The 15,208-nt window shown below is 47.8% G+C and overlaps 1 protein-coding gene across 3 annotated transcripts in view; it reads left to right on the top strand.

Moving 5' to 3' along the window:
* Positions 1 to 15,208, top strand: part of Tenm2 (teneurin transmembrane protein 2) — a 935,438-nt gene that overhangs the window by 901,832 nt on the left and 18,398 nt on the right. For all 3 annotated transcript variants that reach the window (XM_032911994.1, XM_032911993.1, XM_032911992.1), the window contains 2 exons: positions 12,254 to 12,550; positions 14,673 to 15,208. The exon at positions 14,673 to 15,208 is cut by the window's right edge and continues 1,079 nt beyond it. In XM_032911994.1, the coding sequence (XP_032767885.1) occupies positions 12,254 to 12,550; positions 14,673 to 15,208 (833 nt within the window). The remainder of the gene's footprint in view (positions 1 to 12,253; positions 12,551 to 14,672) is intronic.

Below are 15,208 nucleotides of genomic sequence, written 5' to 3'. Positions count from 1 at the left end.
TTCTTGCCCGGCACAGACTCAGAGGGGACGGGGCCCCTTCCTCACACGGCAGAGGAACGGGTAGATCTCCGGAGCGCCTTTCCACTTTCAGAAGGTGGAAGATGTGTTCCTCTGGGTCTGAGGAAGACTCCGTTTTATTGAGATGGATGGGCAGCAGTCCCTGGGATGAATTCAGTGGGTGCCTAAGCTGGAGAAGGTATTGGTCTTCTTTTTGCACCTGCCGTCTCCTCCCCCAAGGAATTCACTCTCTGGACCATGTGACTCATGGGCCAAGGCTGGTTCCCACCGCGCTGCTTGGTAATTTGCTAGCTGGCCGAAGAACAAAAGTATAAAGTGCGTTCTTCACAGTCAAGAAGTTGTTCTTCTGGAAAAAATGGCAGACACAAGGTGATCACGGGGTACGTGAAGACCCTTGGAGGTACTGTGTGGTCACAAAAAATATACAAATACATACATACATACATACATACATACATACATACATACATACATAGCAGAAGGAAGTCTTGACCAGCCCTAACTTACATCTTGGAAAAGTTAACAAAAACACTCTTATTATTGAGGACATCTGTGCAAAAGCTGACTGAACACTATTGAGGACGTCCACGCTATGGGCACTACATCAAATACTTTATTTTGCACTCCTATAATCTTTTCAATAGCCTGTCGAGTTCATTGCTGTCACTCCCCGCTCTCAAATGGGAAACGGAGATTGGAGAGAGCTAATTAAATGTCAGGACACCATAGCTAAAACTCAAGGTGAAGCCAGGATTTGACCCCAGGTCCATCTTCCTAGCTTGTTCTCTGGCCAGTATCCGTAGCCACAGTCCCACACAACTCCCTGTTTAGATGATCAGAGCACAGTGGATCCTGCTCCTGTCAGGCCTTGTCACACAGAGGGACCTACTTCTACCACGGTGACAACCCTTCTCCTGGGTAAGGAGCTGGCTTCCAGAAACAGTCTTCATCCTCTTCAACCCATGTTTACTGAGCACTTAGAGCCGGGCCCTGTGCCGGACACTTAAGGTAGATGTCACACAAGCAGAGTTCCGACACGCTCATCCAGGGCAAAGGTCGTGAAAGAGGAGACAGCCAAGAAGCAGACTAATAAAGACCTAAGATAATCGCCGGTCAAGAGAGGCCCTAGGAAGACAGCCATCCACAGAGCAAGGCAAAGTCAAAACAATGCTTTAGACTCCCTGGGAGCAGAAGACTGAGTAAATGCCAAACTTAGGTCATAACTTCTGAAAGGCAGCCAGCCAGGTGACCTCCCTGCAGAGCCAGGCCACTCCATATTAAGATTCTGCCTTTGTCTGGCTCGAGCTTAATTCTCCACATTAGGTTATCAGCAGACTCCCATGTTTTCCTTCCTCTGCTGATATCCGCAAAGTTGCAAGCCGCAGTATCTTCCTAAAGACAAAAATGGAATGAGATTAGTGGCTAAATCCTTAATGACTGGATTCGGGGCTGTGTAATTGATTTTTGATATGCCGCCCCGTAGAAGTTGATTATAAGTAGTAATCGTGCCTTTTCCTTGATAAATTAGTTATGCGTTTTGACTAAGTTTTCAAAATAAAGATAAATGTGGCCCTAAAATAAAATGGCGATAATCCCAACTCTGAATATTAAAAAATTCTTAATAATGGTACTTGTGGTAATTAAAAGAAGTTAGGCACGCAAGTCTCATAACTGAGTTTCTGCCAGGGTTAGACTTGCTGGCATCGTGTTTATGCAAATCAAAACACAGTTTTATCTATCAACACCTCAACATTTAATTGTCTGGTATTCGTTCCTGTAACAATAATCACATATCCATTTAGCTCTCTTAAATGAAAATCACTATGAGATTATAACAGGTTGAGTGGACTGAAAATGTAATTTGAAAATGAGGGAGAAAGCCTGGAATTTATTTGCATCTCATTTATTTTAATTCAGTTCATAAACTGTTTAGTGAATGAAATAAAAGAAACTCCTGGTGACTGTGGGGGAGGCGTTGGAGGAGAGGTGTGGGGGAGGCGCTGAGTACAATGTGGATTTGGGGACCTTGGTGAGCCCTTCCCCCACTGTGCTTCATGAGTTCCCTAAACTAGCCACATCTGTCGGCTCCCACAGCAACCAGGCTGTCTGAGAGCAGGGAGATCTGGACTTCTCTCCCTGTGGTGAGCCTTGACGACTCTTTGCACCCCCTTCTCTGTCATCCCGTGAGGCCAAGCATCTAGCATCCATTCAGAGAAGAGTTTAATGATTGCCCAGTCTTTGTCTAGCACCGTGGTGTTAAATTGGCACCACCAAGAAAGGGGCACGTACGGTAGCAGCCAGGATCAGGTAGTCCATGGCCCAGGTAACAAATAGGTCCCGAAGCTTCAAAAGCTTCACCCATCACAGTCTAAATGAGCCACACAGCAGTTCTTCACGATGACTAGGCCCAGTTGCTCTACGTTGGGGTCCCACCACATCAAGCACGCATGGCCCCTGAGGCTGCTGCAGAAGAGGAAGAGTTTAAACACTTCAAGGGAGCTTGGCGAGTTAGTATGAATGCGGCGTAAGTCCGTTCCCCACGCCCGGGATAGGACAGTTGTGTTAATCCCGAAGAAGCTTGGAAAATGATTTCTCTGATTGTTGGGGAGAAACAGAAAGAAGATTTGGGGAAACCAAGTCAGGTCACAAGGTTGACAAGAGACCAGGGAGGGCTTTGGGGAAGTCAGAGTCAGTTCTGAAGAAAGAGCAGCAGGAATTAGCCAGGCAAGATATGGGAAGGAAATTTCTAGACAGAGAAAGACGCCCTCAAGGTGGTCAGGATAGGAGAGTGGGGTAGGGGTATCCGGTTCAGAAAAACCTCCAAAACTCATGAGGCCTGAGAGAAAGTGGCCAGGGCCACAAAGAAGGGAATATTATACTAGATTGGTATTTATCCTGAGAGCCATACAGAGTCGTCCCAGGGCTTAATTAGTAGAGTGATGTGTGGGGATTCGTGGATTAGAAAGATCTCTCAGGCTTCCCAGGGTGCAGAGGAAGACAGATGAGGAGGAGACCAGACAGGAGGAGAGGGACACCTCAGAGCCGTTACGGTAATGCAAACTAGAAACTGGTCTCCAGCAGGGGCAAAGAGAGAGAGAAGTGGAGGGGCCTGAGAGAGTTGCAACACACATGATTAATAAGATTTGGCAGGAAGCCTCGCTGCTATGCAGTGCCGACTTCCAAGAGGCCTTCCACGTGATCATGTAGACCAGGAAGGCTGTGCCAGACTCGGAGCTGACTAATGGAGAGAGGCCAGACACTGAAAACCAAAATAAAAAGGTGTGGGAGACGGTGTGACCCCAGCCATGCCTTCTAGGATAAAGAGACCAGGCAGGAACATGAAGATGTAGCTGGTCCCAGCATGACATTGGTCGCTCTCCCAAGGACAAGGACAGCATGTGGCGTGGGTCTCAGGAGTTAGGGGAGCACCTGGCAATTGTCACACACTAAACCAGATGCCCTGGCCTCTCCTTAGCACCACCAGTTCCTCCAAGTCTCACAACTTGGGGTTCTGAAGGCCAATGTTGAGATGTGCCCAAATTTCCCAGCAAAGTCCTAACCCGCCTTGCCACTGTCCTCTGATCAGAAACAAGTTTTAACGAATGAAAGCGCATGTAGGATGGCAGTGCCATAAACAGAATCCCCGTCCAAGGTCAAGAGAGGCAAGAGTTTTGTCACGCCTCTCAAACACTTGTCTCTTTCTTAAAAGAATCCCGCCTGTTGCTTTCCTCTGCTCCTCTCGCTATTCTGCCTGGCATTTCGAAACCAACTGCTTCACAGAATCTCTCACGAACGCAGGGACCATGCCACATCACCCTATTGGTGACAAGTGTCATGTGGGAAGATGTGATAAATATGTTTAGGCCCCACCTTGAATTTACCAAGTAAATTCTCCCCTACCCTAAGAAGGTATAAGTTCGAAGCACACGCCCCCATATCTATCCAGAACCTGTCAATCATAATCATGGCAAAAAGGAACATGCATTGTCTCACACAGTAGGCCACCACGGGAGACGAGATGGCCCTAGAGACTCCGACACATCACCTGGTTAACGTTGTCCTCCTCTTTCTCATATCCCCTCCCCTCCACCAACAGAATTCGCTTTGGCAGTTGACCTAATTTTCTTGTACAGTAGCCTGGTACTCTCTTCACACTGGGAGTCAAGAAGACTTGGCCAAAATCTTACATCATCTCAATTTAGTTAAACCAGAGGACAGAGTCTCCTCATTAAAACACAAAAATATAAAAGGTCCCACAGAGGAACTGTGATCGGCCTAGCATGGGTGCAGTTCACGTCCCTGCTCCCGGTCACTGGTTAGAGAGATGGAGACCTGTGATTGGCCAGTGTCTAATCACTTGGCCAAACCTGACTCTTACAAGGGAGCCATGTAGCCTGGTGGGGAGTGGGAGGGGGGGAGCAAATTATTCTGTGTTCTCCATCCCTCCAAAACCTGGCCAGGAAACCCACTAGAAGAAGCCTGACTCCCACGCCCAGTAAGTCTTTCTCCTCAGCTTCTGGGAGAGGCAGCTGAAAACGGACCCTCCCGCTATGATTTAAAACCTCTCCTCTTTCCTAACATGGTTTTGTGTCTGACTCTCTCTAAGAAACGAGGGCCTATGACACTAGGGCATTTCTTCTTGATTGTGATTTACATAGAGATTGCAAGTGCAAGCAACAGCCACACAGGTAGGTATCAGAACAAAAGAAAAATCGCTTCCGAGGTAATCTTCCACCCGACGCTGGTATCAGTGTTAGCGGCGTTCCAGTATGAAGTGGGAGTTGGTGATTTTGTTTTTGGTTTGTATAATTAGTATGATACCCACTGGCGGGCATTACTTTTCCGTGTGTAGCAAATCATAATGTCTCGGGACAAGGTTGTGGGTAGGCATGTATGTGTGATCATACCATCCTGAACTCAGTTCTGGGGAACGGCCCACCCAGGCAGGTCTGTTAGCACCCTATCATCTCACAGCATGGGTCAGGTCCTTCATGCTCTGGTGCACGAATTCTTCACCTGTCTATGGTTTTTCTCTTTCCAATGCCTACTGTCGTCTTGACCCAGTTACTAACCACTCAGTGTGTATTTGTGACCAAAACAGACGAGAGCCTATGTGACCTTGAGAGCATGGCTAATGCATCCAGAACCGCTGGCAGCACCTTGAATTTGAATATTAGTTTAGATTATACATAATTAGAAGGGCAAGCCTCTGGGCTCCCATTAAACCATGAATTCCCTAAGCAAAGAGGACTTCATGTTTAGACAATGTGTTATATTATACAGTCTTTTGTGGTTGCTGCTGTTGTTATTGTGGAAAAGACCTGTTTGCAACTATGTGTGTATGAGGAGTGTGTGTCTGTACCCTCATTGTCAAGAAAAGGGTATTTGGATTCCCTGAAGCTGGAGTTACAGGCAGTTGTGAGCAGGATGCTGGGAGCTCGAACCAGGTCCTTAGCACATGCTCTTAACCACTGAGCCCTCTCCAGCCCCCTGGTTGGTGGGTTGTGGTTGTGATTTTTTTCCAGAGCCCTCAAGTTTACTTGGATAAAGGGAAAAGAGAGTCTGTAGGGAACCCACCCCAGGCCTCAGACTGTAGTCCCCAAGCTGTTACTTTCTCTCTCTCTCTGCCCCTCTTCTTTCACGGGCAAGGGAACCAGGCTGAGCTAAGGAGGGCATGAAGAGGGTGATCAGGACCTAGCAAAGTAGAAATGCAGGAATCAGACAAGGGAGAATGGGACAGGAGACAGGGAAGCACATTTGGGCACCCAGGGTAGGAAGGGATAGCCAAGATGGATGGCTGTGTCATGATCCTATACCCATGAGCATGTGGATCCAGTAAATGTCAGGGGTGGGCCATTTTTTTCTGTTCCTTGTTAAGACAGAGTCTTACTATGTAGCCCAGGCTGTCTTCAAATTTCCTATCCTACTGTTTCAACCTCCCAAGCTCTAGGATCACAAGCACATATAAACAAGCAAGAAATCATTAATTAGGATGTTATGGGAAACATCTCTCTCTCTCTCTCTCTCTCTCTCTCTCTCTCTCTCACACACACACACACACACACACACACACACACACGCACACACACCCCTTAGATGTGACTAAAGAAACACAAGCAATGATAAAATAAATGTCATACAAAAAACAAAACAGAACAAAACAAAACTGTGGCAATGCTCTGAAGAAAAGCCTAGGTTAAGAACGGGAACTATGGGAGATAAGCCAAAGCTATTCTGTTGAAAACAGCATTTGAGCTGAAAACCAAATGAAGAATCTGGGGATTTTCTGGCCCTAGGGTGGCCTTCTATGCTAAGACCACTGCATGTTTGATGGCCTTGAATTGGCAGGGGCAGTGTTCCCTAGATCCTGAGCAGAAAGAAGGGCAGTATAGACGGAACAGACTAGCTGAGGGGAGCTGGAGCAACCAGTGTTGATGATCTTTGCCAGGCTGGCAGCCTCCACAGGTGTAACCTGTGTGACACAGAGGACTGCTGAGGGCAGCCATCCTATCAGAGTCTCTCTTGTCCTTCTCGTGGCCCTGCACAGTCTCTGGGAATTTCTTTGTCCCACCCCCGTGTTGCACCTGCTCACTGATAATCCACTCTCTCGGCCACACAAGTTCTCATTCGGAGCTCATCTGCCTCTGCCATCTTCCCGACGGGAAATTGCCTGGCTCTGTCTCAGTGTCCATCACAGTGGCAAGCACACAGTAGTTGCTCAGTAAATACCGTATGAATGAATGAATGAATGGGATTTGGAGTTGACGCCATGAAAGGTCACTCCATTCTGTCTCTGCCTTAGTTCTAGGTTAGAAGAACTCTCCAAAATAACTCGTCACTGTTCTTTGGAGCCACCTTCAGATGTTCGATGCTCACCAATGGCCTAAGTCACACTCTCTAGTCTTGATTTACCATATTTGTGCTTTAGATGGTCGGCGTTGACAGAGCTCATACACTCATCCCCTTCCAACCTCCATAATCACACATGGTCTCAGGGACAAGGAAGTCTAAGGTAAAAGACCTACTCAACTATCAGAAATGGGACATTGAGGCACGGTCAGTGAAGACGTAGCTTTGGAACGACACAGTTAATCAGTGTCAAACTACCACTCAAGATTCAGGTCTCTCCCCTCCCTCCCTCCCCCATCACCACCCAAAAGAGCCAGTCATCCAAAAATAATGTTTGCTCGGGGAATCCATTATTTAATGTGTTTACAGAGGCTCTCCCCTCTAATGATGCATTATTTAAGCTAATATTAAATTTATACCAACTTGTTTTGTCTGCACAAGCGCTGATCCCCGAGTGGTGTTGAGTCTTATTCAGTGGCATCTGGGCATGGGGGCTTTTAAGTCCCCGAGGACTGACCCAGAAAAGGACTGAGAATGTCACCTAGCCAGTTTTCTCCTGTGGGTTAGTGAATAGCTAAACTCAGAGGCAAGCCTGTCTGCCTTTAATCACTGCAGACTCTCACAACCTCCCTCGTTCATCTCCTTGGGTCTCCCCGTCCTGGAAGCCCAGTGAGCAAAAGGTTCTTCTGTGTGTCTAGCTGAAATCTGTCCTGCTGTGTTATGGTTCCATTTCCTGGGAGGGGGGCTAGCACAGTGTAATTTCCTCCTCTGCGCTTCTCAGATCGCACGCTCCTGTTGCCCCTAGAGCTGAATTAGAGTCACCCATGATGAGCCCAGCAGGGCCATTTTGACGACAGTGTTTCCTTTTCTCAGGGTTTTTTATGAGCCTTTCTGTGACAGGCATGCGCTTGGTGAGATCAAAACACGCTGGGGGGAAATCCCAGAGGGGAAACTATTTCCCAAAATCTGCCCTCTGCAAAAATAAAAACCATGCTAAATAGCTGAGTTTTATTAACTGGGGAAGCTAGGCTGAGGAAAACGCCCGATAATTAAAAATAATGGCTTCCTTACAAACACAAAATTGTATTAATTTAAAAATTGGTTTCTCTATCGCTGAATGCCTGCCGAGCTGGCTGAGAAGGGAATTGTGCTGATCCTGGCAGTGAAAATAATTCAAAATAACTTTTATGTTCTCCAGGAAGCCTCAAGGTTAATTTAAATATTGCGAGTCGGGTAATTTAATTTGGAATAAGAGAACAGTGTGGCTAAATTAAAGCCCCTGCATGCTCTAAACTGGGGGGCAGGCACCCACAGAAAGCTGAACATGCCTGGTGGTCCCTCCACTGTCTCACAACCCAACCCTAGGACCCTCCTTATAGACGATGACCTTAGAATTAAATATTTCTGATTAGATTACACAACCGGCCTGAACCCTTTGGTGGGGCTCTCAGTGAATTTATTACATTTAATTATGAGAAGGGTTGGGCCTTTAATAGAAATTTTACATTTGCAAAGTTAACAGTAACCAGCGACTTTCAAAATGCCTTCCCTGGGTAGTGGCGTGTGTGCTCGGGAGTCTATCCTCCTGAGCATTTCCTCTGAAATGATGACTGACTTGTAACACCGTTCCCAAGAATTCGGACAGCGTGTCAAGTTGGATATTTTAACAGGGAGAAAGCCCCTCTCTCACTATAACTCCCAGACCCTCTTGCCAGGCATTTAAGTCTGTTCATAGGAAAACCCCCCTTAACCCGTTGAGTTTCTTTTCACATCGCGGATGTCCCCCACCTTACTTGCTGTTTCTATCCCTGGGTTCCCTCTCTGTTCCACACTGGCTCACACATCTAGTCCTCTCCTCTCAGGGACAATTCCATGGAAACAGCTAGGACCTGGGGCATCTGGGAGTCCTGAACTCAATCCTCTTGTGCAGCTGTGGAAGCGACCCTCAGAGCTCAGTCACCACCGTTCTTAGGGCCCTGGGTGATGGCTCATTTGACAAAGTGCTTGCCAGTCAGGTCTGAGCACCTGAGCTTGACCTCCAGCACCCACTTAAACGATGGGTGCACACCCCTAACCCCAGTGTTGGAAAGGAGGAGCCGACACCATGGGCTTGCTCTCCAGCAAGTCTAGCCAAATTGGTGAGACCCCAAGAGAGCCAGTATTGACATCTGATCTCCATACGTGTGTTCCTACATACACACACACACACACACACACACACACACACACAGAAAGAGAGATTCTATAAAAATTGTGAAGATTAAAATGAAGTGAATTATATAAAGTACTAACTTTACATATTAGGAGATTGTGGATATTAGAAGTAACACAGGCTTGGGCCTGTAGAGAGAATTCAGTGGTTAAGAGCACTGGCTGCTTTTTCCAGAATACCTGGTCTCAATTCCCAGCACCCAAATGGCAGCTCACAACTCCCATCCCAGAAAATGTAGTGCCCTCTTCTGGCCTTCACGGGCACTGAACGCAAGTAGTACACAGATATGCAGGCAAACGAAACACCCATTCACAGCCAAACACTAACCACACGTGCCCAGCCCTTAGGAGGCAGAAACAGGCAGGTCTCTGAGTTCAAAGCCAGCCTTGTTTGCAGGGTTCCAGGACAGCCAGAGCTACACTGAATAAAATAAATAAATAAAATAAAATAAGCAAACAAAATCTAGTACTACTGCTGTCGAGATGGCTATTCAGCAGTTAAGGGCACTGGTTGATTGTTTCTTTCAGTGACTCTGGGTTCAATTCCCAGCACCCCCATGGCAGGTCACAAGTGTCTGTGACTCCAGTTCCAGGGGATGTGACAGCCTGGAACACCCTCACACAGACATTCATGCAGGCAACACCTATGCATATAAAATAAAAATAAATAAGTTTTTAAAACACACACACACACACACACACACACACACACATATATATATATATATATATATATATATATATATATATATATATATGTTAAGGTGAAATAAAACCTAAAAGAAGTAACGGACCCTTATGTAAGATATACGTTTATATTGTCTTATGATAAGGCCTATAAGTAGCCCATTCATTCATGTGTGGGTGACTGTTGAAGATGCCTGGGTCAGCACGGATCTTGGCTATTTTTTTCCTATTTGAGCCATCATCTTAGAGGTTCCATCCTCAAAAATCATCTCATGGTGGCTCGTACTTGTGATGCCAATGCCTGGGAGTCTGAGGCAGAAGGATTGCTACAAGTCTGAGGCCAGCATGAGTTATAGAAGTGAATTCCAGGCCAAACTGGGCTACAGCAGGAAACTGTCTTTTAAAAAAACAAACAAACAAACAAAAAAACAAAACAAAACAAAACACCTCACCTCACATTCATAAGGTGAATGCTTCGGTAACAGCCACTGCATTGTCTTTCACTTAGGAAAAAGTAGAAAGTGGGAGGAGCAAAAGCTGCCAGTTCTCAGCTTTCTTTAGAGGAAGCTCCCCAAGAGTACAGCCAGCAACTCCCACTTACTCTTCGTAGGTTGCTCCTGTCCCCAGAGGAAGCTAGAAAGCAAAGTTCTGTGCACAGAGCTTTTCCCAGAATACAAGTCACTGTAGCACCAACGTTAGTCTCCACCTCCCCACAAGTTACAGAAGAGAATCCCTAGGGCTGAGACAATGCTTTAACGGCCCCTCAGCCGTTTACACATCACCAGATGCTTGGTGGAAGCCAACACAGGGAGCCGTGGAGCTGGTCAAATGACAAAGTAAACACTAGATAAGACAAGCCTAAGTTCAAACCTAAGTTCACTGCTCTGCTCTGCTCTGCTCTGCTCTGCTCTGCTCTGCTCTGCTCTGCTCTGCTCTGCGTGCGTGCGTGCGTGCGGTGTATTCATGTGTTCACCTGTGCCCAAACATGGAGACCACACGAGGACATCCTGTTCGGTCATTCTCCACCTTATTTTCTTGAGACAGAGTTTGTCACTGAAGCTAGAACTTAGATGGCATCCAGCAAGCCCCAGTCATCATCCTGTCTTTACCTGCACAGCACTGAGCTAACGGGCGCACCCGGACACACTGAGCTTTTAACACCGATGTGGGGCATCTGACCTCTGATCCTCAGGCCTACACGGCAAGCACTCTCACCCACTGAGCCATCTCAGAGCCCCTACTGTGTGGCACCAAATACATTATGTGCTTCCCGGGCTTCCTCTTGTGACATTTTTGTGAGTACCAACTGAGCAGTGGCAGAGCAGCCCCTGACCTGACCCCTGTCTGTGTCAGAGCTCAGCACAGGTGCGTCTTGTCAGCCTTACCATCATCATCGCCACCATCTTCACTGAGCACAGCTGCCGTCAGGAGGGTCAGGCCGCAGACAGCTACCAACTCTTTGACTACATGTTGATGTCTCTCCCCACCCCCCTACCCCTGCTCTAGGCAGCCACCCCAGGGACTTGTGGAGTTGCAGTAAATTATGTTGTAAGAGTCTGGGCTGAGGCAGCTTCATTTCCTTCGGTTGCAGCCATGCACTCAGGGCATCTGGGGTCCCAGGAGTCTCTCTCCTCTGCCCCTAACCAGAGTATAGTCTCCCGGCTCTGCCTTTTGAGACAGACTTATTCCTCTTGATCAGATCAACTTCTAAATAAATATTAAATCATGTCTGGACATGTTCCCCTGTTCCTTTCAAATCTGAGGAAATCGCTTTTCCCCTTGGTTGGAATTCACAGCCCTGCAGAGGTCTCCTCTACGATGTCTGGAATCCCTCACAATGGCAAGGTTTCCCTCTAGACATTTCAAATAAGAGGCTTCCTATCGGAATTGTGTACTTGCATTTCTTTTTTATGTTTATATCCCCAGGTCTCTGTAAACTGGGGGTTGCTGAGCCCTCTGCACCCCATTTTAGCCACCTTCGCAAAATTAATTCGTAAGAAATCACAACACCTGCTCTTAAAGATTATTAGAGTTGGTGACTGAAGATAGCTTTCCGCCCCCCCCCCCAAAAAAAGAATTATATTACGGAAAAAAAATATAAATTGTCTTACTCCAAGGAGTAAGGAAGGGTAAGGCACTCACACACCTTGAGTCAGGGCTGGGGTATTCAGCCGTGGGCTTGGTACACTGCACAATTTCACCATGAGCACGTTCCAGATCGAGATGGTAGCCTTTGGAATTGTGTGGTGCACAGGCTACCCAGCTACCAGAGCAGCCATATCTGACCAAGAGCAGCCTCCTTTCAGTCCCTTTGCACCACACAAGCCTTGCCATTTCCAGTGTGTACAGACACACAAAAGCTTAAAAGGCAAATGGAATAGCGTGATCTTCCTCCTCTGCAAACTTAACTCCTTAACCGCCCCAGCTGGATCCCCCCCACAGCTGCCTGCTCAACGCCTTTCAAACCGAAACCCTTCTGTTTCTCCAGGTCCATGGAAGGAACCTCCTGTCCATTGATTATGACCGAAATATCCGCACTGAGAAGATCTATGACGACCACCGGAAGTTCACCCTGAGGATCATTTATGACCAGGTGGGCCGCCCCTTCCTGTGGCTCCCGAGCAGTGGACTGGCGGCCGTCAATGTCTCTTACTTCTTCAACGGGCGCCTGGCCGGCCTCCAGCGCGGGGCCATGAGCGAGAGGACAGACATTGACAAGCAAGGCCGGATTGTGTCCCGAATGTTCGCTGATGGGAAAGTCTGGAGCTATTCCTACCTTGACAAGGTGGGTGACCATGTCGCACGGCCCATCAGCAGGGCTTCTGCTCCCCCCTTCCCACCACCACCCTGTCATTGCCCCTGCTCCGCCAGCCTGAGATATCCAGCCATAAGACATCGTAGCATTTTTAATAATTCTGCATGACTCCCTTCATGTTCTCCCAGCATTCGGTGCTATTACCATTGTTTAAAAAAAAAAAGAAAAGGATGCTAGACAGCCAGTAATGGAATTGTTTTATTTAATTAAGAAAACAAAAAGGGGAAAGGAAAAGGCAGTGATGTTGAATCGAACCAAACCATCTGCTGACAGCAAGACAAAGCATTATGTATGAATTAGGAAGTCGCAGCGTCACTTCTGCTTCCCTAAATTAAGCCACGAGGGGAAGGAAATCTGCTGGAAACTCTGGGACACATCGCTACACCTTTACTTTGGCCAAAGCAGCCAGCTGATTCTCTCTGCGTAGTCCCGTGTCTGACAGCACTGGCTTGGGAATCCTTGCTGGAGATAGGTCTAGTGGATGAAGAGGCCCCTTAAAAGCACTCGGTGAGACTTTAAAAGGCTGCCCTGGCCCTCTTGTCACTGGGCAGGTCCTTTTATCTGGTTTGCCCTTTGTACAGGCTGGAGTCTTCCTTTCTAACCAAAACATTATGTGGCTAACTTGCAGGAGCTGGGTAGATAGATGGCTCAGTGGATAAAATGCTTGTCTCTTCATGTAAATCTCCGGAATCAGGCTTGGTGATGCACACTTTTAATCCCAGTGCTAGGGCAGTAAGGATGGAGAGAGGAAACCCTTGGACGCTTACTGGCCAGCCAGCTTAGACTGAATGGTAGATTTAGGTTCAGTGAGCAACCCTATCTCAGAAAATAAAATGGTGGTGCATGCCTTTAGTCCAAGCCCTTACAAGGCAGACACAGATCTCTGTGAGCTTGATGCTAGCCTGGTCTACATAGCAAGTTCCAGGCTAGCCAGGACTGCATAGTGAGACTCTTTCTCAAAAGGAGATAGGTAGGGAGAGACAGACAGACAGACAGACAGACAGACAGACAGACAGACAGACAGACAGACAGTAGGCAGCAATTAAAGAAGATAGCCAACATGAACCTCTGGCCTCCACAGACATGCATGGTGAAATGCATGCACACATGTGCACATATGTATGCATATATGCACAATCACGCATATGCATAACTCACATACAGAGCAGTTAGCCTGCAGAAAGTGCCCTCACCTACTCTTACTCTGATCAAATGCCCTGGAATGGCTGTCAGGGAGACAGGAGTCTTCCAGCTGCCTCTTGCTGGGGCTGTTCCTCTGTGAGGAGTTGCTGGTTCTAGGGCATTTCATCTTGTATTGGTCTCTCAAAGGAAGAAGTGCTTTCAGATTTTATCAAAGGCAGTAAAACATAGCGTGTGCCTCTCTCCAGTGTGGCCAGTGGCATGTCAGCTCTAAACAGAGTTGTTATTGAACCTGGGGACGAACCCCATGCTTCCTGCCAGTCCCTCAGGCTCTCCCCACTCACTACAGGCAAAGCTATATCATCTTTGGAATGGGGACACAGATGTAGGCTCTCAAACCCTGCCTGGGTCCACTGAGTCAGTATGCCTTTTCACAAGATCCCCATTAAAGGTAAGGTCTGCCCTGATTGCCGCCATAAACCATCAGTAACCTATGAGCCATATGAGTCTTTGGTCAAAGCTCTCCACACAGTCAGGTGTGGTGGTCACACATTAAAGCCTAGTGCTTGGGAGGCAGAGGGATGCAGGTGGATCTCTGTGAGTTGTAGGCCAGCCTGATCTACATAGCATGTTCCAAGCTAGCTATGACTGTCTTGAAAGAGGGAGGGAAGGGAAGAGGGAGAGAGGGAAAGAGGGAGGGGGGAGAGAGAGAGAGAGAGAGAGAGAGAGAGAGAGAGAAGATGAGGGGGAGGGAGGGAGAAGAGAGGAGAGGAGAGGAAAGGAAAGGAGAGGAGAGAAGAGGGAAAGGGAGGGGGGAGGGGAGGAGGGGAGGGAATTTAAAAATGGCGGGGGGAGAGTCTTCACCTTCCATGGCTTCTAAAATGGGGTTAACTCTATCACTTGGTTGCTTGGTCAAAAAGAGCCAACTCATCTGTTCCCATTTCTTTCGCAGTCCATGGTCCTCCTGCTGCAGAGCCAGCGTCAGTACATATTTGAATATGACTCCTCTGACCGCCTCCACGCAGTCACCATGCCCAGTGTCGCCCGGCACAGCATGTCCACGCACACCTCCATTGGCTACATCCGGAACATTTACAACCCACCGGAAAGTAACGCCTCGGTCATCTTTGACTACAGTGATGACGGCCGCATCCTGAAGACGTCTTTCCTGGGCACCGGGCGCCAGGTGTTCTACAAGTACGGAAAACTGTCCAAGTTATCGGAGATCGTCTACGACAGCACCGCCGTCACCTTCGGCTACGACGAGACCACTGGGGTCCTGAAGATGGTGAATCTCCAAAGCGGGGGCTTCTCCTGTACCATCAGGTACCGAAAGGTCGGGCCCCTCGTGGACAAGCAGATTTACAGGTTCTCTGAGGAAGGCATGATCAACGCCAGGTTCGATTACACCTACCACGACAACAGCTTCCGCATCGCCAGCATCAAGCCCGTCATCAGCGAGACTCCCCTTCCCGTTGACCTCTACCG

Source organism: Rattus rattus, chromosome 9 (assembly GCF_011064425.1).
Source record: "Rattus rattus isolate New Zealand chromosome 9, Rrattus_CSIRO_v1, whole genome shotgun sequence".
Taxonomy (NCBI): domain Eukaryota; kingdom Metazoa; phylum Chordata; class Mammalia; order Rodentia; family Muridae; genus Rattus; species Rattus rattus.
Note: the sequence above shows the minus strand (reverse complement) of the source record. Positions and strands in the feature narration are given on the sequence as shown.